The sequence below is a fragment of the Lycorma delicatula genome, chromosome 3 (assembly GCF_047948215.1).
Source record: "Lycorma delicatula isolate Av1 chromosome 3, ASM4794821v1, whole genome shotgun sequence".
NCBI classification, from domain to species: Eukaryota; Metazoa; Arthropoda; class Insecta; order Hemiptera; family Fulgoridae; genus Lycorma; species Lycorma delicatula.
The window spans coordinates 173,212,812-173,239,856 of NC_134457.1; the positions used below are offsets into that span (position 1 = coordinate 173,212,812).

Below are 27,045 nucleotides of genomic sequence, written 5' to 3' on the forward strand. Positions count from 1 at the left end.
ATGTTTTAATTTAGGCCTCACAATTATTTTGTTATTTTTTTCTCGTACGTACGTATTATGAATAACAAAAACGATTAGGATGTTGAAATTTTGGATTTAGGACTGTTGTAACATCTAGTTGTGTACCTCCTCTTTTGACTGCAATCAACTGCACCAAAAGTGCCCAAAAAAGTCCAAAATCCAAATGTTTTGGATTTTGGACTTTTTCTTAACTTCAGTAATAAGTCTTCATTGAGAGCTTTTCGACGATATATCATAAGTGGTACTTATTTACATTAATTCCAGAGTTATAGTCAAATAAAATTTTTATTAATGGAATAATTATATCTTACAAGGGGAAGGCACATTAGTTCAAATCCGACTTCATCTACTTTTTTTTATTTAAATATATTGATTTATAATTAATTATTAACCTGTTATTGTAAAAACGTTTTACAATAAATAATTATTCAATTATAATAATAAAAAAATGTGGGAATAAAATCAAAAGTTATTAATGAAATAAAATTTTATGTACTTTTAAAAATGTGTATATGTAATTTAATAGGTGTGCAAGGAATTCATGTAGTGTCCACATCAGATTTTTAGCTTTGGCGTAAAATAACTGTTATATTGTCAGTAAAACTTAGTTAAATTGATAGAGAATTTAATTCTGAGAAAATTGATCTAAATAAAGCCAGTAGAAAATAAATAATAATGCAAGAAATTATGTATTTTTTAGTATGGAAGATACTGGATTACAATTTTAAACTAAAACGAACCCTATTGTTGGATAAAATTATAAAAACAAACTAAACTTCTAAAACCAATTAGAATAGCATAAGTTTTTTTGCATTATATTAGCTGTTCAAAATGTCCGTCGTCAACCTGAAAATACATTTCATTACGGCGAGTTACAAATGAGGTAGCATTTTCTAGCATTCTTGGGCTGCTTTTAATTTTTTCAGTGGCCCGCGTGATTATTTGTAAAAGTTCATTTGAATTTTCTGATCTTTGTGCATACACTAACGCTTTCATACATTCCCACAAAAAGAAATCCAAGAGATTCATATCAGGTGACCAAGCTGGTCATAGTTGAGGTCCACCTCATCAAATCCAGTGGTTAGGAAATGTTTCATTTAGATAATGAATAACAGGACCATAAAAATGGGCTGGTGCGCCATTGTGTTGGAAATACATTTCAGTTCTTGTACTATATGGAACATCCTCTAAAAGTATAGGCAGCTCATTTTGAAGAAAGTTCAGGTAACCATTACCTGTGTGAGTCTACCGCTGAAACTGTGAAGTCGGATAAGAACATTACCTGTTATCCCACACCAGACATTTAATGAAAAACGGTGAAGGAAATTTGTTTCGATAGTTTCACAAGAATTGTCATGTATCCAAAACTGTTTGTTTCGTGTATTGTTTATCCTACCTCGTGTAAATGTTGCTTCATCTGTAAATAACATCAACGATGGAAGCGCTTTGTTTTGCAATAACCATTGACAATAATTCAGCCGTAGACTGTAATCACTTTCTTCAAGACACTGATCTGATTGAGGATGATATGGATCGAGACCTTCATTGTGTAATGTCTGTCATTACTGTACGAGTACTACTAAGGACTTCGATCTGTCATATGTAAAATTAGCTCATTCACTTTTGTTTCCCGTTCAGGTGTTACATTAAATGTTCCGCTTTCCCTTAGGTACCAGTGAATATCTGCAAATACTTGCCGATTAGGAATGTTTCGATTAGAAAATCTCCGACGATATTCTTCAATGGCTCGTGCAGCATTGCCGTTACAAAAACCATAGATGAAATGAATCTCGGCATATTCCTGATTTGTAAACTTAAACGGAATTTCTCTTTTATTACAGAACAAATTAATTATTGATTATCATCAATAGCTTTTAAAATCAGTGCAAATAAATTACTTAAATACACATAAATCACAAATACACTCTTTACAAATTAAATAAAATTTTATGTTGAAAATTAACTTCTCAATAACAAATACAGCACACTAGCAGAAATCTTAATCATAACAATGTTTGAAAATTTTGTTTGTAGAGCTTTGCTCTCTGTGAGATTAAACACAGACAACTAATATTGTACTGCATTACAGCGCCCCTAATGGATAATTAATGCATTAATAATTAATAAATATCATAATATGCTGCAGGCAAACAAATATGTATTAATATAATTTTTCTGTTATTGTTTCACATAAAAGTACAACTAAATTGCCGTTGTTGGTGGATAATTGTCATTAATTTTCTCAGAATTAAATTCTCTATCAATTAGTAAGTTTTACTTGTTTATTGACAATTTAACAAGGTTATTTTACGCCAAAGCTAAAAAAAAAATCTGTTTTTCAACTCCATCTTTTTGTTTATTATACCCTACTTCGTAGAATATAATGATAATACAGTTCTGGGACCCATTTTTTAATATTTTTCAGGTCAAAAACCATAAGAAAAAACTAAATTTGCCCCTTAGTTTACTTTCCCAGAATTTCAGTAGAACTTCATTTCAACGGAGGAGCAGAAATCGGGACGAAGTCTTTCCCTAGCCATAACTTGCTAACGAAACGTTTTCGGACCAACGTTTCTATGAACTTTTTTCATTATTTTAATTAAAAAAATACGCCTATGAAGTTTAGCAGAATCCTCTCGGAACACTCTGAATAATTAATGGCACAAATATCTTTAATTTATTTTTATTTATTTTAATGGATGTAGTAAAAATAATTCTAGAAAAAACCATCTCGGAAAATCAAATAATCTATTGTTTTTTGTTTTTTTTAATTACAACTTGGTTGGTGGTAACTTACTAAAAATTTAAGTATTTTGCATAAAAATAATTTTTTTTCTATTTATTAACAGATCAGAAATTTCTAATTACGAAATGGATATTAGAAGTTTTATTAGAGAATATAAAAAGTACATAAAACTTTTGAAAATACGAGTATGTAGAAAACTTTTAACTACTTTGATAACATACGTAGCTTCATAGCTCATTTACGTAAATGTGTTACACAATTTACTATTTAATAACCTATGTGGAAACACGAGTACTAAATTAAATTCACAATACATGAAGCTCCTTCCCAAACAACCGAATGCGATTTTTATCATGCTTCAATAACGTAAATGTACATAAATTGGACTGAAATTTAATAAAATTGTTCTCTTCGTAAACTTTCACACCTTTCTCCTAGATTCACATTAAATAAATTGTACTACGAAACCTAAATCCACAATTCAAAAATACAATGGATGGAGTGGTTCCTATAGTTTCCGAATCGCGGCGCCCTTTTTCAATTAAAATTTTTCTATGGCGCCCTACCCTAAGTAAAAGTATGACTGCTCGTAAGAGATAAAAATAAATAAAACTTGTCTATCTTCATTATTTTTTTTTTTTTTACTTTATTAATATTAAATTATAAATGTCTTGGTTCAATTAATTATGAAGTTTTACAATATTTCGTGGCACACCTATGAAGAGGCCGCGGCGCACATTTTGAGAATCACTGGAATGGATATTGATTTATAAGTAATCAACAACGGATCACAGATATGGTTTCGGTATCTTATACAGCATAGGCCTACATATTTTAATCTTTAGTCGTAGTTTTAAGTGATTATTTAGTCATCATCGAATATGATGTTCATATACGTGTAGCTGCTAACTGTGTCACTTTTCTCGTCATCACTGTCATATTTTTTTGCAAATATCTTTATTTACAATTAGAAAAAATAAGCTTTATAAATAATCAAAATATATATTTAATAACTAATTATTAATATAAAGTGTTCTCTTATTTTAGTATTTTTACTGTATTTATTATCGTGGTACAGTACAACTGTAAAGTGTAACAGTACATATAATTTACGTAATTATCTAATTTGTGTAAAATTTTAAAGAGAAGTTTTTTATTAAAAAAAAAGAAGAATAATATAAAATATTAATTAACGATTTTAAGAATTCTTCTATAGAAATGACAGAGTTATGACAGAGTTGGACGATTGTTCAGTGCAGATATGTTGCATAAAACGGATACTAAACTATAGCAGTCCATTTTAAAAACTATATTAAAAAAAAGTTGTAGCTAACATTATTTTATTTATTTCCTAATTTGGAAAGCTAAAGTTCGGAAGCTCAGATTAACACAATTTTTCTATAATTTAGTTTCTGTACAACCATTTAATATTGCCTGCGTTAAAAGCTAATAATCCTATCTAGCTCCCTGAATGATGTATCCACATACAAATATGCTATAAGCAAGCTTAAAATTGACTGTGAAATCAGCTTTAAGGATTCAACCCATAAATAATGGTATCAACCAGTCAGTCGTACATGTCCAACCTCAATCGGGATTCCTCGATCCTCCCCAGTCATATTAAGTTAATCCTTCTTCAGTGGTGAATGTTAACATTATATTCCTGCATTTATAATTTCTTTCTGTTTATCAAACCGACAAAGTAGTATCTTGATCATATTTTATCCTGCTCGCATCAATATCTGCATAACCCGCATATCTATAGATCTGAATATCACTTCGATAACCCTTGAGATATCGGAGGTTTTGCTACTATACAAAACCTCTTTATACTAAAATACATATTTAAAATACAATATACCTTATTTAAAACTTGTATTCTAAAATCGTAACGAATATTTTTACGTTATAATTTTAGATATTTAAGTTGATATGCTTTAGGTATGGTTCTTAGTGATTCTTAAGACAATTAGAAACAAAAATTCTACATGTTGATACATAATAAGAGTTTATTTGTTTTTATAGATTTTTTTAAAGCATTAGCTCCTTTAGTGACAGTAAAGTTTAAACATTTTTATTATTATGTGGTGATATTTTTGGCTTAATATTTTAAAAAATTGCGCATTACCTAGCAGTTGCAAAATTTATAAGTCATCTGAGTGAAACAAAAATATTGTATTATATTACCACAAAAAGAGAATCTGCGAATTTGTTATTTTGATGACTGATGATTGATGTTTTTCCGCCTTAAGGCAAAAATTGTAAGCTAATTACCTCTTTTTCAGAAGATATCTAAGCAATGAATTGAAATAGGCGCCAAAGTATTTGTTAACAGTAAACTTTTCTTTTGGAAATAATTTCTGTACTAGTTTTATAATAAAATTAAAACGAAAAAAACGGTAAACATACCTTAAACGTATAGCTATTATTATGCAACGTTTTATATCTCTATTAATGAATAAAGACAAAGTTAAGAAATCACTGGAAATGACACATTCGATCTAAAAGCTGTTTCTATTATGTAAATTTTCAAAAGTTATTATCACCGGGTGGGAGGGACCAGCCGATGTGTGTGCGTGTTTATGTAGAGGTAGATAGCGAAGAGAACGCGGTATGAAAATTGAGGACACAGAAACTTTTCCTTTCGATGTTTGATTACTACAGCTCTATAACAGACAAGAAGTCAACGCAGGTAGTGGGGTAAGTTTATCGTAACATTATGGAAGGGGTATAAGGTACACACCAGATGTCTGTATGTAGTGGGGGTATGAGAATTGAGGGCAACAACAACTTTCATCATCTTCAGAGTAGTTTACGCCGCACTACATTTTTCCATCTTTCTCGCTCTTCTTTCCATAACTAAGCCTAAAATACTGTTGTGTTATCTTTTCTTTTTTTCTCTGTCACACCATCTTTCCTTTTTCACTCACACTTCATGAAACTTCACTTTCTTTCTATTCTTTCTTTCGATTCCCATTGCTACTTTCCAATTTTAAGTTTCACAGTACACGATTTTAAACGTATATTTGTACATATTTATTACTTGAAGAATAATTAAATTAATTCTCGACCGAATTAGCTCATAAATGATTGTCAAATCCATCAAATAATTTATATCAAGAAAAACTATTGCTTTTACAAAATTTTAGGAACGGTTCGGAGATCACCAGTGAGTTAGTGAATAGCATTACTGCCAATCAATTTTTACAATAGAAGTTGTATTCTACAAGACTTAGGTTCAAATCTATTACGGCTTAGTTAAATCTATTTAAATTCTAATGACCGTCTTACCGATATAATTTTCATTCAACAACAGCCGTGATACGAAGTGAAGACCTGCATTTAACAGAGTGAATTGGTTCATTGAAATTAAGCTGATTGGTTGTCGTCATACAATGAAATAAAAAGTTTGTAAATATATTTTGATAATTATTCTACGAAATTTCATGAAATTAACATTAAAAAATATTTTTCTACTAAGGAGAGTATACGTTAAAAATACTGAAAAAAAGAATTTTCATAAAAACAATTTTTTTCTATACTTCTTTCTTTAAAATTTCCTGAAAAATTGATATATATATTTTTTTCTAAGTTACCTTTAAATAAATGGAAAATTTTATTATAAACCTAAACATCAAAGTGCCCAACTGGAGAATAATATTGGTGCTTTTATAATAGAGCGAAAGCACATAGTAAAACTCCTGGAAAACATAAAGATAATATGAAAACACCGATCAATTTGTTTATTTTACAGAATATTGCCTCTATATATGAATGACTACTCCTTTCAAGATGTAATGGAGGGCTAACCCAAAATTTTAATGAAAGTTTAAATAACTGCATATGGCGAAGATGTAACAAAACCTGGAGCGTTTCTCGAAAAATCGTTGAGATGGCTGTAGCAGAAGGTATTGGTGAGTAAAATCTTGGAAATATATCAATTTTATCAGCGATGAACAGAGCTGGGGTTTTCCTAGGCCGTTCATCCAGTATTCTTGGACGAAATCAGAGGAAAAAGAAAATATTCTTGGAAGAAAAGAAAACGGAGAATCACTAAAATACAGTCAAACACATACCAAGAAAGAAAGGAAGGTTACATTTAAAGATTTAAAAGATGAAGAAAAACAAGTGCAGAAAGAAGGTGTAACATATGAAGCAGAGCAGTTCTGATTCAGGCTGGGTTTTAGTATTTAATTACTGTTTATATAGTTAATTTTATTTTGTTGTTTTCCGCAAATTTATTTTTTCATGTTTTCATTTGGTAGATCAATAATTTCTGTGGTTCTATACTAGGTAGAAACATTTTTTTCCCCAAGTGTTCAGAATTCCTTGATCTATGATATGGTAAAACCAAATATAGTGTTATTGGAAGAAGGTATTTTTTTTTTTTTTTTTTTTTTTGAAGTAGTTACATCAACGAACTTGAATTTCATTAAGAACAAAAAATCTGATGTAGACACCACATGACTTACTTATTAAATTACATTTACCTTTTTTTACAATTAGAGGTTAATAATTATTAATAAATCAATATATTTAAATTAAAAAAAAAGGAAATGAAGTAGGATTCGAACCGATGTGCCTTCCCCTTGTACGATCCAAATTAATTAATTTCATTAATTAAAAGTTTACTTGGCTATAACTCTGGAACCAGTGAAAATATACCACTTATGGTATATCGTTGAAAAGCTCTCAATGAGGGCTTATTACTGCCGTTAAAAAAGTCCAAAATCCATTTTTTTTTTATTTTGGGCTTTTGTGGACACTTTTTATCCAGACGATTGCAATCAAAAGGGGAGGTACGTACGCATATACATACGTACGTGCAGACGTCACGCCGAAACTAGTCAAAATGTATTCAGGGATGGTCAAAATGGATATTTCCGTTGAAATCTGAAAACCGTAATTTTTCGCGTAATGTTTGAGAAATTTTTATTCATGTTGGAAATCGAATTTAAAATCCCGGTCACTGATGTTAAGAACTTTTATCTGCAATTTGACTGTCTTATAGTTTTTATTATTATTATTCATTAAATGGAGAGGATCATGTTTACCTGATAAATAATGATTTCATTTACTGCTCTAGTTTTTTTTTCTTAGGGCGAAAAACGTTTTCACGTTATCATCGCTCGTGCCCTAGTTTTGGCTAAGCTTCAGTTATATAGCGAAATTCAAACCTTTCTTTTTGGTTATAAGTGCGTTTAGGTTCTCTTGTTAAAAATAATAAAACAATAAACGAATAAAAAATTTTATTCGTGTAACTAAACTTGTATTGAATAACAAAAATACCTATTTAAATAAAAAAGCTTTATCATTTAATTTTCTTCTTTGTTATAACTGAAAAATACATCTATCTAATTATCCGGCAAGTCAATGACGTCAGTTATACAGTAAATATGTATAAATAAATATACAAAATGAAAATAAGTACTACTTATCATATATCGTTGAAAAGCTCTCAATGAGGGCTGATTACTGCAGTTAACAAAAAGTGCAAACTTTTTTTTTGGATTTTGGGTTTTTTGGACACTTCTGGTTCAGTGTCGATTGTAATCAAAAGGGGAGGTGTACAACTAGATGATACAGCAGTCCTAAATCCAAAAATTCAACATTCTACGGCTAATCGTTTTTGAGTAATGCGAGATACATACGTACGTACAGACGTCATGCCGAAACTAGTCAAAATGGATTCAGGGATGGTCAAAATGAATATTTCCGTTGAAATCTGAAAAACTGAAATTTTTCACTATCATAATACTTCCTTTACGTCGTACAAGGAAGTAAAACAAATAAACAAATAGTTTCTTGGAAACAGTATGTATTTTATCTGTTCTTAGAGATCAGAAAACCAAGTTAGGCCTTTTAAACGACACTAGTTTTGCTGTTGTAGGTATAATACCAATGAAATCATGATTTCTCTAGCAAATCACTGTTTTTGCCACTTTAACCCCCACGTCAGGGCTTGTAACTACTGGGGTTAAAAATTATGCTAATCATTGCTCATAACTGTTATAAACTTATGACAAAAAAGTATAACCGTAAGTCTAATACTTTAAAAATGGGTTTTAACGTATACTCCGCTCTTAACGTAATAATATTTCAATAAGTAGGAAGAAAATTATTCTGTAACTATTAATATACTAGAGTATAAATTTTAAATATTCTACAGTATTTCAAGTGAATTTAACCGATGTGTAGCATTTAAAGTAAGTCTTGATAAAAAAAACTATAAATACGTATTTAGGACCGCAATGTGTCTCTTCCGACTTGTATCAATGATCAAATCGTTCGATTTCTTTAACGTAACATAAAAAAACCGCAGAAGTCTTTTTTAATTTGAAACTACAATCACATTATTACTTAGGTATCAATAAAGTATTGAATTATAACTAAAAAGTACCGACTTTCTTTAAAAAAATTCTTATAAAACTTATACGTCATTGAAAACATTACCGTTACAGAATAAAATTAATTTCAGTTTTGTACCGATGCGATTAATTATTATATTCAGATTATCTTTTTTAAATTAGACATATATATATATAAATTTATAAAAAGTTTTTAATTACTCACAAAAAATTAAACCAACACTAGATTATAAAACACCAAACCAATTGAAAAGAGGAGAAGAATGAAAGTAGAAACTTAATCAGAACAATTCAAAATAGGAATTCTTTCTAGTTCGGGTAATATCAGGAAGGAAAAAGAATAATTAAAAATAATGCTGAAAGAATTAGTAGAAGATGCAAAAATGAGAGACCGGAAAAAAGTAAAGTTTTATATTATCTAAAAGAAGAAAAAGCTACAAAAATTTAAAAGCATAAATGGGGATGTCGCTTTCGAACGTATTAAACAAAAACAATAAGATGAGACGATAGAAGAAAAATATCAGAATTTTACTAGGAATCGAACCCTTGACAGGCTGATTTAGAAACCAGCACGCTAATTACTACACCAACCGGTTAGAGATTATTGTACAACTAACCAACCAACCAACCAGTTATGGCACAAATGAGGGAATCATATGAGTTTATCATATGATTATCTCATGATTTTCATATGTAACATTTCTGTGATGAGTTTTTGAATTCCTGTTCCATTGCTTTTATGGTGCATCATGAATAAATATTTTCTGATAACTAGGTGAGTTAAGTACATGATGGTAATCATACATTTTGTCTCATTTAACAGTTTTCAGGATGATTCAAAGTTCCAACTTCTAATTGTGGTTTATCCTCGTTTTAAAAATAGAAAAAAAACTTAAACGCAAAATTCCATAATTAGACCGTTAATTTTTGAGTTCTTAAGAACCTAAAAAAATCATATATGTACACCCTATATATATTTAATTTGAACTCGTTACTGAAGAATTTTTCACTCGGATGGATTCTTCTTATCTTAATTTTGATCGTCTAATCATAAACCGGTTCGATTAATGTTTTTTCAGTCTAAAATGCGCAGAAAATTTCGAATATTCCAATCATTAGATTGTAACAAAAAATTCTTATGATTTTAGTAGCTGCTACCTTAAAATGGTGATGAATATCACTATTCTAATACTGCATATGCGTTTTCTAGGAAATGGTGGTATCATCATCATCAGAAATTATTTAATGATTATATCTTTTTACGGTCAGTTCAAATAAGTAATCGATTAGGAATGTATAGTATTTTAAAGAAAACATTAAAATTAATTGTCAGTCTTTTGTATGTAATAAGCGCCCTTTTTTCATAAATTTTATGTTTTATTGAATACGAAATAAACTTTAAAATTCATGGGGAACATATACTTATTTTGTGAAAGTAATAAAGTATTTGTCTTATCTACTTTCATAAAACCTGTACGTATGAACACAAGTTATCTTTTCTTCTTGCACTAAATAAACAAATATATTTCATAAAGTAACGCTTTTATATTTAGTATAACTTAGGGAACCTGAACCTTGAAACAAATATTTTTTCTCTATTTCTTGTTTAATTTTTTAATTTGTTCTCCAGATTTTCTCTTTTATTTGATATATAATGATTTGTAGAAATTACGTTATTACCCTACAAAAAAAAAAATATTGAACAACACTAACACCTGTAACTTATAATTTTTTTTAAATTTCATTATTGAATATCTTTGGTTTGATTTTAGCTAGAAATGTAAATTTTTTCAGGCGAGATGTAATTTTTTTTCCTTTTTAGAGTAGCATTACTGTCGTTTTGTCCCACGTTATCTGCATTGTTATTGGAGGTTTGTTGGTTTTGTTGTCATGTAATAAAGTAAGATAGTTTCTCTAATCTGATTTAGTATTTTTACTTTTTCCATAAATTTACTTTATCAGGATATAAGGAACATATTTTCCAAAACTATTAAAGTTAATAAGATGAAATCTCCAGGGAACAACCATCAGATTAGAATACAACCTAAGACGAGAAGATATTTTGATAAAGTCAGATCGAATGATTTTATAGTTCATTCAATGATGAAAATTCAGAGTATGGTAACAAATCACAATTTTTTTTTTTAAAGGTATATTTAAATGAATATAATAAAATTCTTCGGTTACAATCTTCAAAACAGAATGAAAAAACACAAATGAAAATTTGAAGCAGATTAGATGAATACAAGCTGAGAAAATGTTCCTTGCATTACAATAGGAAAGTTCAGAAGATCCGGGTCCCCTTAAAAAAATTTATTGTGAATATCTCATGACTTTCATATGTAACATTTCTTTGATGAATTTAATTTTTTTTTTTATAGGGAATTCTGAATAAGTATTTCTCTAATTTATGAAATACATATATTAATTAATGTAAAACACAATAATGCAGTAGGCCAGAATAATTGAATTTTTATCTTATTACGACTTTATTAGGCCAATTGCACTCAACATACAGTTAGAACGTTGTTTTGATAAAAGACGTTACATTGTAAACAACTTTCAATTGGATTGTTTAGTACCATGCTAGCTTGATCACAATTTAGTAACACGCTGCTTGACGCACGTGCGTACACGCGTACATTCACACATTACGTGTATATATAGAAAAGAAAATTAAAAATACGCATAAATCACTAAAGGTGAACTTTATAAAAGTATTAATGTGATTACAATACTTTCTTCCCTTATTGAGAGAGAAAGTAAAAAGAAAAAAAAAATAGAAAATCATTTTGACTGTCATCTTGTCAACTGATTTAAGCCATGGAATCGGGCCATTCCGGTGATCATATCCGGACGTAGCCTTTCCAACTTGTAGAATACTCAAATAAAAGTGAAAATTCTCATTTAAAAACTAAAATGAATATAGTGCTGATAATATCATGCACGTTTATGTAAAAATTAATATACTTATATTTTTATGGTAAAAAGTTTGATTTATGCCTTAAATGTAACGTTAATTATTGTCAAGTAAAAAGCTTGATTTATTTGTTTCTTTAGTCGTATATTTAGTTTAGTATGTTTAACAGTAGGATTATCTAAAATGATAAGTTTTATTATTCCCGTTTATTATTATTATTATTGTTATTACTTTTTGATGTTTTCATTTTTATAAAATAAAAAATACAAAACAATTTTAAGTGTTATATAGTTTTTCACTGGTTTAGGCTTATTTCTATCGATTCATATTTAATTAGTACAATACTTTCATTTACTGCATTTTTTTTAAATTTTCACTTTTAAGCTTTCTTCAATTAATTTCCTTCCGTTTTTATTATCTTTTAGTAACTTAATTGTAAAGACATGTTTCTTCATTTTTCAGCGATTTAAATAGTTCAATATACTTCTATAGCCTTTCTATTTTACGCTAACCTCAACACTCCTGCTATGTCCTACATCTTCATTTAGCTATTTTATATATTCTAATATTTATCTTTTTTTTTTACAGTTTTTACCCTCTACATTATCTCCTACAACTAAATCAACCTTAATATATATGGCCCACCAACCTTGTTCTTTTTGTTACATGATTCTACCATAAAAATTTCACTTCCCCGATCCGTATTAAAACCTTTTCGTTTCGTACTTATCTATCTAATTGTCAACGTTCTATTGTACGACCACATTTCTTAACCCGTGATCTCTGCCTTTCACGTTTTCCTGTTGTCGAAGTTTTATTTATATAAAATATAACATTCCATACAAATATTTTTATGATTTTCATTCCGTTTTCTTAATCTACTTATACAAATGATCTTTTTATTTTGACTGTAAAACTCGCCTGGAGTTTGGGCTAACCTGTTTTGATATTTCATTTACCATCTTTTATAATTTTACTACTAAATATAAAATTTTATATCGTACAGTATTTTATGGTTTCCTCCCTCCTTAATATTTAACTATCATTATCTTTTTACATGTAATTTCATTACTTTTCCTTTATTTTTATTGATTTTCTCTTATAAAAAATTATATCTTGAGATTCATAAAAATTACACCTTCAGCGCAAAATCACAATATTTTTAAGTTTGCTGATTGTTCTTAGACTGTTGTTCATCTCTCAAAAGTTATCATTTCTCAAATTCCCTTATTTCTTTTTCTACATAAAATTTAAAAGTGTGTATGACTTAATACCTAATTTTTCCTCGGAGAAAGGAAGTTATTATTGCCTCAACTTTTATCGTATTTCATAACTACACTAAAACTAAATAATCATAACTGGTTTTAAAACAGTTTATAAACGGATATAGAAATCCTTTTAAGATTGATTTTATATGTCGTATAATATACTTTCCGGGTGGTGGTTAACATTTCGTGGTGGCGGTCTAGTCAGAAATGATAAACTGTTGCTGCTCAATAACATAATTATGCATGAGTATTTATTTTTTTAAATGTATTATAGTATTGCTAGAATATATAATTACTTAAATAAGGAAAATTGACAAAAAAATTGTAATAAAAAAAAATTTGATAACTGATACATAGTAACATTACCATAAAAAGAAACATTTAGTTGCTTATTATCCAGTTAGCTATCTGTTGCAATTTAAACTAATATAAATTACTGGTTAATCAAATTGAAAGGTATTCAAGAAGTATGAATATAAACGTTCAGAGTTAATTTTAATAAAAAAATAATATTACCAACCAACCATTCCTGAGATGTGTGGTTAATTGAAGCCCAACCACCAAAGAACACCGGTATTCACGTTCTATTATTCAAATCCGTATAAAATTAACTACCTTTAGTCAAGGATTTGAACCTTAGAACTTTCAAATAACTACATTAGATCCTTCTAAAGTGCTTCAGTCTTCGGTAACGACTTTCTGTAGCCTGTAATCCAAACTTCAAAAGTTACATCACATTAACTTACAATAATACCTGTTCATTGAAAACGGTTTATTAGATGATATTAACACAAAACTGATGTCTACAAGAAAAAATTTATATGTTTTGTCCCATTTCCACATAATTTTTCCTCACCCTATCCTCATTTCATTAAAAAAATATACCAAAAATTACAATTTTATTCATTTTTTAATAACTTGAAATGAACCCTACTAATAAAAACTATATTTTTACTTAGGAATAAATAATTTGGATTAATCAAAGTAAAACCTATGATATATTCTCGTTGTTGCTAATACGAAAAAACTCGATTCCATATCTTCACCTTTGGTGAACCCTTTTCGCCCTATTACAGGATCTAGAAAGTTCATTAAACATATACTTATACTTAGTGAATGATTGGAAGTCTAACCACGTAATATTGTGAAGTTTTACGCTTAACATGACATTAAAACAGACGAATGATAGTAAGAATAAACAAATTGTAGAATTTGGATGTCATGGTATCAATTGCATAAAAAATATTTTGTAATAGTTATGTGCAAGAATTTCCTTAACGAGTAGAATAATTCCAGTGGGCATTGGTACGCGAGTAGATTTTATAAGTAATTTTTTCAACGATTTCATCATTAAAAATAGACGTGTTACTTTATTGGTATTCATTAAACTCAAAAAACTATTTTCTTAAAAAAATTAATTAATTAAAATAATTTCTTGGTTTTTTACCGTGATAAAATATTGTTAGCAGCTTGTAGTAGATAAATGTTAAAGTACAACTTTCTTATCAGTAGACTACAAAATAATAATAAAAGATAGTATATCTTCATGACAGATAGAAATAGTTCACAACAGGTTGAATAACGCTCTTGCAATAACTGTCCCCATTTTTTGTCGGTCTACAATTCGTTATTAAAAAATATGTTTAAGTTAATTGACAAAATTTTGTAAGATCTATTTTATTTAAATTTAGCGTCTTTCATTTTCAACGCAAAAAGTAAACCTGCAATAAAAAAAAAGTATATGTAGTATCTACAATTTTTTATTTATTTTGAAACAATACAACTTTACATTATGTTCAAAAACCAATATCATTGATATGGCCTCGACAGTTTTGATTGACATAGCCAAGTCTATTAACAAAATGTTGCGCGACTCTATCGCACAAATTAGTTTGAATTCTATCAATAACGCGTCGAATATTTGCTTTCAAGTCATCTATCGTTAGTGATTTATTGGTAAAGAATTGTGTCTTAACAAAACCACACAGAACAAAAAGTCTAAGAAAGTTAAATTTCACGATATAGGTGGTTAATTGGACACCATTTTGTGAAATTATCGAATCATCAAACTTTTGAGACAATAATTGAATTGTTTCAGCAGGTGTATAGCATTTGATACCATCCTGTTGAAAACACATCTAATTCAGATCAATATGTTTTAAATTTGCAAACAAAAAATCAGAAATCATAGCTCGATATCGTTCACCATTTGCTGTAACGGCATGTCCTTGCTCATTTTCAACAAAAAAATGGACCAATGAAACAACCAGCCCATAATTCCCGCAACAAATAGTGATTTTTTTCGAATGTAACACTCGTTGATGAATCACTTGTGGATTGGCGTCATCCTAAATACGGCAATTTTGGTTACAAAACTATCAAGCTAAAAATGAGCCTCATCTGAAAATATGTTGTTTTTTTTTTTTTTATGAAAATTTGGATCAAATACGAACTGCTCTACATTCCAATCAGCAAACCGTTTACGAAAAAAAATGGTCCCGTCACTTTAATTCTTGAGTTAATTGAATCTTATACGGGTCTAGACAAAGATTTTGGCGCAAAATTCAAAGGTCCAATTCTTGTGAAATATTTGAACTAACAAATTTCGATTTTCACGAACACTTGCACTTACAGCAGCAATATTATCTTGACTTCTTGCATTTCTTTTGTGAATTGCTGTTTCAACATTAAGAAGAGAAACTTTTTTTCGATTTTTTTAACCGAACGATGAATTGTGATTTTGTTTGGTCTACTATGCATACCACAAATATCGCGAAGTGAACGATTCGCAGCAGTACCAGATTCCATATTTCGATAATAAATTTTTATAATTTGTAAATTTTTTTGAGACGTGTAGTATTCCATGATGATTTGTGATAAACTACTGAAAACAAATTACGCTTGAAATATTAAAAAAAAATAATCAATGTCGCCACCAAGATCTGTCAATTTTTTGTGCTCAATTTGAAAAAACCCTTACAACATAATTCTACAATAAGCTGCAGATAGAAATTTGCATATCAATATTTTGAAGTATTACAAAAAATAATCAGCAGCAATCATTATGTTGCTATAAATAAATTTGAACCAGAAAAATAACAAAACCACAAAATTTATTTACTGTATAACTGATCTGCCGGATAATTAGATAAATTTATTTTCCAATAATGTATTTTACAGTAATAACAAACAACAAAATTAAATGAAAAAGCTTTTTATTTAAATAGGTATTTTTGTTATTCAATACGAGTTTAGTTATACAAATAAAATTTGTTATTCGCTTATTGTTTTCTTACTTTTAACAACAGAACTCAAACGCACTTATAACCAAAAAGAAAGTTTGAATTTCACTATATAACTGAAGCTTAGTCAAAACTAGAGCACGGGCGATGATAACGTGTAAACATTTTTCGCCCAAAGAAAAATAAAACTAGAGCAGTAAATGAAATCATTTATCAGGTAAACATGATCCTTTCCATCTAATGAATAATAATAACAAAAGCTATAAGACAGTCAAATTGCAGATAAAAGTTCTTGACATCAGTGACCGGGATTTGAAATTCGATTTTCAGTATGAACAAAAAATTCTCAAACAAATATAAAAGAATTTTTTACTTCCTTGTACAAAGTAAAGGAAGTATTGTGACCGCGAAAAATGTCTGTTTTCAGATTTCAACGGAAATATCCATTTTGATCATCCCTGAATCCATTTTGATTAGTTACGGCGTGACGTCTGTATGTACGTATGTATTTCGCATAACTCAAAACCGATTAGCCGTAGATGATGAAATTTTGGATTTAGGACTGTTGTAATATCTAGTTATGCTTCTCCCCTTTTGATTGAAATCGACTGGACTAAAAGTGCCCAAAATCCAATTTTTGGGGTTTTTGGGATTTTTTTAACTGCAGTAATAAGCTCTCAAGGAGAGTTTTTCAACAACATATCATAAGTACTTATTTTCATTGGTTCCAGAGTTATAGCCAAATAAAGTTTTAATCAATGAAATATTTGTATCTTACAAGGGAAAGGCACATCAGTTCGAATTCGACTTCATCTTCTTTTTTTTAACTTTTGTTTCTAATTTAAATATATTGATTTATTAATAATTATTAACCTCTGATTGTAAAAAAATGTTCGCAATAAATAATAATTCTATAAGAACAATAAAAAATATATTAAAAAAATTTCAGTTACTAATAAATAAATCAGGTACATCAGTTATTAATGAAATAAAATTTTATGTACTTTTCATTTTAAAAAAACAAGTATTTTAATTTAATAGGCGTGCAAGGAAATCATGTGGTGTCCACATCAGTTTTTTTTCATTATAATCTGGTTCACCAAGATAGCAGATTTTAATTGTGAGAGTACATGCAGGAAACAACACCTAGTTGAGATTCAAAAATTCTGCAAAAGCAGGAAAGGGATTTTAAAAAATTAGATTAAACTAAAAAAATAGTTCAAGAAGTAACAAATTTGTTAATTTTTAAAAATTTTCAGCCTGAAAATAGTCGAGTGACAAGTACCTTACAATAGATTTTTTCATCTGTTTAGGAAATTTTAAATAACAGACTAGATGAACTCATTAATGAATGAACTAACTGTTAAGTATTACGCATAAAGCTAGTTTAGTATTTCATTAAAATGTATTTCATCGTTTATTTAAATGCAATACAAAGCAACCATCCTGTACTACAATATTTACTTTCACCGTGAGTTTTAGAAAGTGAGAAGAGTTGCGTTACGTTCGATGTAGTTGTATTTTATACTGTACAAGTAAAAATTTATTTTTACTTTTATAAATTGAATTTAATATTATTTATTCAATGTAGAGAAAAATAATATTTTTATAAAAACAGATTTCTCTCTATAATTACCCTAAGTGACAACAAACCAAAATAATAATAATTTTACTGTTAATCAATTTTTTTTTAAATATTCACATTATTTTTAATCCACAGTCCTACCTGTGAACGATACAGATTATTTTATAAGTGCATATTTCCGCTATGAGTTCAAATGAATTTTAATTTATAGATTTCTTATGATCTAGTAATATATTTTTTGAAAAAATTATGTAAGCGATGATGGAACTAACACCGATTGAGTGAAATATTTTTAAAAAATCACACATAATATTTTTAAGAAATTTATAAATATATTTAAAATTATTTTTATTTTCGAATAGATTATAAAAGAATAGTATAAGGGTAAATACAGACCTTAATAAATACAGGATACATATTTAAATAATTAATGGTACTGATAAGTTTTCCAACAGCCTTGTTTTCTCTACTTTCTTATTTATCAGGCGAATATAAGCTTTTCTGAATGTTCCTTAAATAAATAAAAATTTATCTTTATTCAAATTTTTAAATATTTGAAATGCGAAATAAGTAATAACTTTAAAGAAATAACTTTAAAGCATATTCGATTTAATTAATCTTTTTATTATAATTTTAGATATAATTTATTTCCATATAGTTCACTATGTTCAGAATGAGAAAAAATAAAAAAATAATTGAAGTAAAAACAATTTAGAACAAGAAATAAAGTTCAATTTTTTAAATTCGCAATTTACGAAGTATGCATTTTTTATATTTTATGTAAAAACACGTAGTTTTTTTTATTAAATGATTTTCTCATTTAGGTCACGAAGTATTTTATTACATTTATGATATTTCAACACCTTATAGCGTTGGGAATGATTTTTTTTTTGTTTTTTTATTCGCGGAGAGAGGACAGTTAAAAACTTTTAATTATAACTTATTTAAAACTACGTTTATCAATCCTTGCAATACAAAAAATATTTCGCAAGAATCAATCTTTTAAATTCTATTTTCTAATAAGAGGGTCGTGCTTAATTTTGTACTTTCACTGCTAAATTTTTGTCTACCTCCCTCCTGCCTGTCTGTCCGTCTATCTTTCTCTTTCTCTCTCAGACACTCTCTCTTAACCTTTACCTTTCGCCATTTATTTATAGTAATTACATGAAAAGTTGTTAATATAACCAGAATTACAAATTCAACCCTTCAAATTGGAATAGATGTAGGTAACGTATTAATAGATGTAACGTTTACCTGTTGCTCATTACTTTTTTAAAGTCTGAACAACTTAAGTGTAACATACAAAATATAAATCATTTTTTGTTTAGTTTTGGGAATTTATCCCAGTCAACATCCACCGAAGTTTGCATTCATGATAAATCATTGGCTAAAATTTTATCGCATCACCCAAGTAAGTAAATGAATGAAATTTTACGAAAAAATTTTTTTTAGGCTTTTCATTATTCACCATTCGAATAGATCAGGCTAATGGGTGTTTATTGATCGTTAAGGTTTATACCACACAACATCCAATTTTTTTATTCCGCCAGGAAAAAATTAATAATTATATGTAATCTAGCCGATCGGGGACTCCAACCTCAGCACCTCCGATGCGTTCGTTATTCTCATGCTTGTAAGGAACTTTCAATTTATGTGCTCGTTCAACCTCCAGGCACTGATCTCTTTCCTTTTTTATTCTTGTTCTTATGAAACCCGGCTACGCTTAGCGGCATTTGATGATCGTCCCATATTCGATCTCTTCTGAGAGGGCATAATGAAAAAGATTAAAAAAACTGCATGGAATGAAAAAAAAATGAATAATGAAAGGGGACGTTATGTACAAAAAAAAGAGAAGAGAAACCGACAAAGAAGGAAGTACGCAGAATTTACAAATGCTTGAAAAAAATTTTCAAAAGGTAGAATTGTAGTTTCTATATTAGTGAGAATATTAAATATTTTACAGATATTCATTAAAGAAAAATGGATTATCATTTCACTTCAATAAATTACTACTGAAATGGTGACAGAGATATAATGGGGTAAAAGAATTAATTTTTGTTTCTTTAATGAATGTCATTAATTCACTACTTCACTCCCTCGATATATGTCTTAAAACCTTCTCTGGAATAACTTGAATTTATCCTGAAAATTTGAAAGCAATCGATCGGTTGGTTCTCGCGTGATGCGAGAATCAACAGACAAACTTTCGGCTTTACTTATAATTCATGTCTATGATCAATTTTTGTTATTTATCGGGTTTTGAAACGTTTCTTTTGAATAGAATTTTGTAAACGTTATATTTGATAACAAATCGCTGGGATGGTGTCCAGATCTAATATGACCTACTTAAACTATTGCACAAATTATGAAAGTCGTGGAATATCGATTTTTTTAGAATAAAAAGAAAATAGGTTGTAAATACTTATTAATTTATTGGCCTATTGATGTAACAAACATGGAAAATATATTAGGATTCTTTCAATCATTTTAATATTTATCTTTCTCTAAATTTTTGTTCAATTTGTAATCATTTTAGTCAGTTTTCAATGTTGCAAATTTGAAAAATGCTTTAAGCAGAACTTTCATATATTTTTCTCATAGATAGAATAATTATCTATGATATTATCTACGTCACATCTCCTAACGCAAACAGTAGACAATAATTACTGAAAAACCTTAATGGCAGATAAAACAATAGCTAATATAAAAATAATATTAAAAGGTAAAGATGCTGAGTTATGTTATTAGATTTTCTTTTTGTTTTTTTTTTTAATTTAATTTCACTTAATGAAGGTGATAACGTATTTGAATAACTTGTTTTATTTGATAAAAATAAAAAATAAACAAATGTATTTATAGATTTTTAATTATTTTAATTAGAGTCTACGAATAAAAATCAGTTTATATAGCTGTTTAGTTGTTATAATAAAATCTAAGTTTAATGGAAATGTTTTCTTTCCTCCAAATCGACAAGGCTATTTAATAAAATCACAGAAAGAATTTTTACACAACCGTTATACAGTATATATAAAAGTTTTACAAACCGTTTAAAATCAAGATAGTTTATTTATAAAATAATTAAAACATTTATTATTATTACATTTTATATTTTAATATTGAAATCAAAAAAATTACGGGAAATTATAAAAAATTGAACATAAAAAATTCTAATTCTTAAAAATTATGCATATTTGAGTTGTAAATTGTTCAAACGAATAATTCAGGGGTAATATTTACTCTTATAAGCAAACTAAAAATCATATCTAAAAAAAAAAATTTTAGAAAGCTTTGAAATGGATTGCTGGGAAAAAGAGCAAAAAATTGGGAGAGTCAAGAAATAGTATACGAACACTGAAGTTTCTATTGGGTAAAAGTTGATTTAAAAGTAATAAACATCTTTGTATAATCATCATTGAGACTATAGATTACGTTTTATATTTTTTGCAAAGATAACTTTCACAAGGGTTCTGTTTAAACTACATGAATAAGTAATACAATTTTTTTTCACACACACACACACACAACACATACTATACATATCATTTAGGTTATTCATTTAAAAGAATTCTGTATCTTACTTACAATTATTTCAATGTTAAAATTCCGTTCATTTGCAACCCCCATTGCACAAGAATGAAATTTTCCGCTAACAACGATGAACTCCTATTGCGCGCTGAACTAGCAGTGAGCACACGCTGCCTCAGCCGGGCTGGCGAAATGCCGGTCTGCAGACACAGCTTCTGCAGGAACGTTGTCGCTTCTACTGGTAGTCGGGTGCGGTGGGTCTGCGATGAATCGCAGGAGAAAGTTTTACTTTCGACCGGTGGACAATAGAAAGCAAGAGTTTTACCCCTCTCTCTTTTACCTTCTCCCCTCTCTTTTACCTCCAGTATAACATCCCCATCACTTTCAAGTTCAACGCAAGCGTCTCTATTTGGAATATTAGTACTGTATATTAATATTTAAAAAAATTTACAGGGAATATAACTGTATAACGTTCTTATTAAATACGCGACTTGAAATTCAACTTCAGCCTATTTGTTTTTACGCGTGCTATGACTAGTTATTTTCTCTTTACTTCCTGATGTAGAGAAACTATTATTATTAAATCACTTAAATAATTAAATTATTATTTTCAAGTTCGAATGACCGATTTGTCACTACGATGGGATTTTAATACTTTTTACTTTATAAAATTCTCTCTCATGCATCAAGAAATACATTCTTAAAAATCTTTCATTTGATAGCGCATCCAAAAATGGAGACAGTTGCTCACTTCCCCAATTTTTTAATCGCAGAATTTCATTATATAAACTGATACGAATTTTGATTTCTTAATTTTTTAATGCCAAACAAACAAAAAATAAATAACTATCTTTTTCTGTCTTTTATTCAAAGATTATTGGTTTTGATCCCAGTCAGGATGACTTTTTTGGAGAGATGTTACGAAGAATGGTCAGGTTTTGGCATGTTTGACAAACTATAGATTTCCCACGTTCAAGCTTTAAATTTATAGCGTTATACTACTCAGCAAAAGACAGTTATTTTATTATTTTGATATATTTCTATAAAACAAAAAATTACTATTAGGATGCATTTCACGTTTTGTACATCAAAAAATGTTCTTTATCTTTCCCTTCTCCTTTACTTTACATCTTCTTTATTTCTTTCTTGACAACAGACCTTAATTTATTTTATCTAAATATCATTGATTGTTTTTCAAGATTTCTTCTACTTGTTCTGCATTTTACATTTCAACTGGATATTATTATTGTAAATTGTATGATGTCAATGTAAGAAAGGTTTCAAAAGTTGGATTAATCTTACTAGGAATAGAAAAGGATTTTATCACGTTAAAATCAATTTTATTGGCATAGTCATTGAAGAGGCTGGTGATTTGAATGGTTTTAAGGTTTCAAAATTTTATGTGCATAATTTATTCCATCCATCATTGTGATTGATCCAATTTTTCCCTACTTGAATATCCTTTATGATAATTTAATCAGATAGACCTGTACATTTTTTGTTACCAATAATTTAATTTCAGATTGTTATGTAACACTCTACTTGGATAACTATACTTCATTATCTTTCATTTTAAATAGAATTACTGAAGTATTTTAGTGACGTGATTTATTTTCTAATGTTTCAGATTATTATAAGGAATGCTTAGGGCTGTGTCCAGAGGCTCAATTCATGGAAGGTAGAAGGGAGGAAGTATAAAACAATATGTATTTATTGTTAGGTATCGCAGTAGTCAACGGTTGCAGTTGTCCAGGCAAAAATTAAAAGTCACTCCTGGAATGGTTTACCAGATTTTAAAAAACAAGCATCCCTTGCCAAACTTTCTGGAGAAGGTGAGATAAGAAGAGGTTTTTTTCACTGAGCTGAATATGAAGTAGTGCATAAATAAACCAAACCCAGAAAATTATTGATCCTTGATCTTGTAAGTGTCACCAGACTTTATACTCTGTTCATCACAGGAGAGGTCTTATAGTAAATATTTTTACTCACAGAGAAGGCAAATCAGAATAATGTCTTATACCTCATATGTGTTTTATATATATATATATATATATATATGTCAGACCCATAAAAAAACAAGGACAGATAGTGTAAAGCAGAAATGTATCCTTTTTTGTGATACAATGCATTATGTACAATGCCTCATCTCAGTACTGGAACATAAAAATGACAATTGGTCATCCTGCTAATTAACACCCTGGTCAAATGCATCAAGTTCTCTCTCACTGAATATTACTTTTAAAAGTCCTCTATTAACTTCATCACATAAATGTAAAAATAAAATGCAGTAAAAATGTTAACTCTTTCCCTCATGCATATCAAGAAAAAGAAACATATCTCACAAATACACTCTATATTATTAGTGTCAGATAGATTCACACGTGACTTCAAATCATCATCATGCATTATAATAACAATATTTTTATAAATAAAGTGATGCATTTGAGCTGTGGTGCTATCGATGAGTGGTGAATATTTCATGGAAGAAGAAAATAACCAATGAAGAAGCATTACAAAGGATTGATGAGGTGCCATGTTTATGGAGCTTATTAAAGAAACTGTGAGACAACTGGATTAGGACATGTACCACGGCATACCAGTTTGTTGCACACCATAATAGAGGGCACAGTTTAAGGAAACAATGCAAGAAGAAGATCAATACTAGGGTATATTGAAAAAACCACACAGGATGTTGGATTCAAAATGTACATTGAAACAAAGAGATTAGCAGCACAAGATAGAACTACCTGAAGAAGGAAGACTGCTGCAAACCAATCCTAGGATTGATTATTAAAAGAAATAGAATATTATGGTCTTAAAAGTTATCACTTAAAAACAGGTCTAATCTAGGTCTGAGTAATTGATCAAATAAAAAATCAAATTAAGCTACTCTATTAATAGTGCAAAAAAGTTTATAGATCAAATAACCTCTATTTGACATTCTAAAGGTGCCAGTTATTTAAATAGACCCACATCATAATTAGCAAAATTTAGATTTATTATAAAATCAAACTTGAACGAAACTTCACTTTCTTTTTGTCTGGATGGATGAGAAATCTGCATTTTGATAAAAGGAAAAGATTGAATATAGGAAAACTACTTAATTATACTGCTACCAATTGTGGTCTAAGGCTTTCCAGGATGCGGGAATATGCAAGCATTAATTTTTATCCTCACTTTTCTAGCTAATTTTCTTGAATTTCAGAAGAAAAATACTTTGATGAGTAAGATATTGACATAAGCTATACATCATTAGACCACAATAATACAATACTTGTTGATGATGAATAAGTGAGAATATTTTCAAATTGTCTGTACAAAAAATTCATATATATAATTTTTATTTAAAAATCTTCCCCTTGTTATAAGGAAAAAAACTTGCAGTAGAATCACTAGAAATTTCTGCAAAATAAAAAACCATCAAGAAAATTCATCCATTTCATACACAGTGACAATACATAAAAAATGAAAAAAATGTGGAGTGAGTTTAAAGCCTCTTTCATTGTTGAAGTTAATTAAAAACCATCATAAAAATTGATATAACTGATTTTGGACTTCCAATACCAGCAGCAGTATCTACTTAATTTATTTTCAGGATATTGTGCTATTTCGATTATGCTATACATCCAATATTTTATATTTAATTAAGCATTAATAATAGTAAGAGCTAAATTATTAAAAATAGATAGCATTTATCATAAAATATTTGTGGATTTTTACTCCCAGAAAAGTGTAAATCAGTAAAAATAAACACAAAAAATTAGAAAATATTCTTCTTGAAATTAAATTTATGTAAGGAAGGTATAAAAAAATTCTTTGGAAGATATAAAAAAACCTCAGAAGGGATGGGATGGAACTGACTTTTGAAATTTTATAGAAAATTTATAGACATCTAACATCATACTAACCTACACCAGTATGGTAAGTTAATTCCAATATAATTGTTTACCTTGGAAGATCTGAAACAATATTTTCTAAATTTTTAATAGTTTTCTATTTTCTTCATGAATTACTTGAAAATATATTTTTAACGAGTTCTTTGTAGCACTGTACATATATGATAAACTGATTCTGATACCAGAAGAGTATCTATATTTCCACCCACTCCTACATCAATCACCTACCTGTTCCTTATCCTTGATATTAACAAATCAATAGTAGGACATGTCATACAATTAATGTGTGCTGTTGCTAATATTTTCATTAATAGAAATTCTGAGGAAAAGTTTTTGTATGTATGTTTAAAAGTAGACTAAAGCAGTTAACGTTTATCTTGCATGTTTAACATCAGAACCTAGGTTACCTAGGAAAAGGAATTGTGAAAATGTAATTAAAATGTTGAATTTCAAAAAAGTTTGCATTTTGCCATGGAAAAGATGCCATTTACCTACCACCATTCTGGTTTTTACTTCATTTATTCACTATCACTCCTACAGTCGCAGTAAATTGTTTCAGGTGTATAAACATAGAGAACTTACTACGTAGCCTTCTTTGGGTACTGCTGTTGAGTAAAAACAAGTGTTTCATCGTTTCCCTCCTTTTACACAACGATACTGAAATGAAGTTGAATTTAATAAAAAACTAAAATACACTGTATAAGTATCATATGTAATATTATTTAGAACAATACACACTGGATAAAATATGATGCTTTGATACACCGCATATTATATTTTATCATCATTGTATGTTCTATATAATGTAGATAATTTAGGACTAAATACAAATATGAGTACTAATTTTGTTGTAGTTTTTATTTGATGTATGATAAGAGAGGTATACATTTTATGGTGTATATGGCATAAGAATTTCATAAAACAAGAGTACACACTGTTCAACATCACATAAACAAATAAATATATTAACATACATATGTCTATGTATATATATATATATATATATATATATATACATATGTCTATGTATATATATATATATATATATATATATATATATATATATATATACATATGTCTATGTATATATATATATATATATATATATATATATATATATATATGTGTGTGTGTGTAGGTAAGAGTGTGTCATGTGTGTAGATTATTGTCTGTGCCGCATACACAGTTTTGAGAATTATCTCATATATTAATGATATCTTTATGTTTCATACAAAACTATAACATAACAGTTGATTAACTAAATTATCAACTAGTAATCTACATATATTGGTAGTTGCTAAAACATCACACATGAGTGCTGAACTGATTTTTAATGAAGTTTATTTACGAGTATCTTAATCTGAAATCTAAACTTTTCTTTTGGATCAAAATATTAACAGAAGACTTATTTTTCTTAATTAAAAATGGGTTTCTTGGGGTTTGTCGCTAAAATACATTTACAAAAGAAACTTAT

The 27,045-nt window shown here is 28.5% G+C and overlaps 1 protein-coding gene across 1 annotated transcript in view; it reads right to left on the reverse strand.

Annotated features, from left to right (window-relative positions):
* The window catches only part of LOC142321038 (uncharacterized), a 41,525-nt gene extending 19,467 nt beyond the window's left edge, over positions 1-22,058 (reverse strand). The window contains exon 1 of the mRNA XM_075359037.1: positions 21,733-22,058. Coding sequence (XP_075215152.1) covers positions 21,733-21,774 — 42 coding nt within the window. The 5' untranslated portion in view covers positions 21,775-22,058. The remainder of the gene's footprint in view (positions 1-21,732) is intronic.
* Between the last annotated feature and the right edge of the window lie 4,987 nt (positions 22,059-27,045).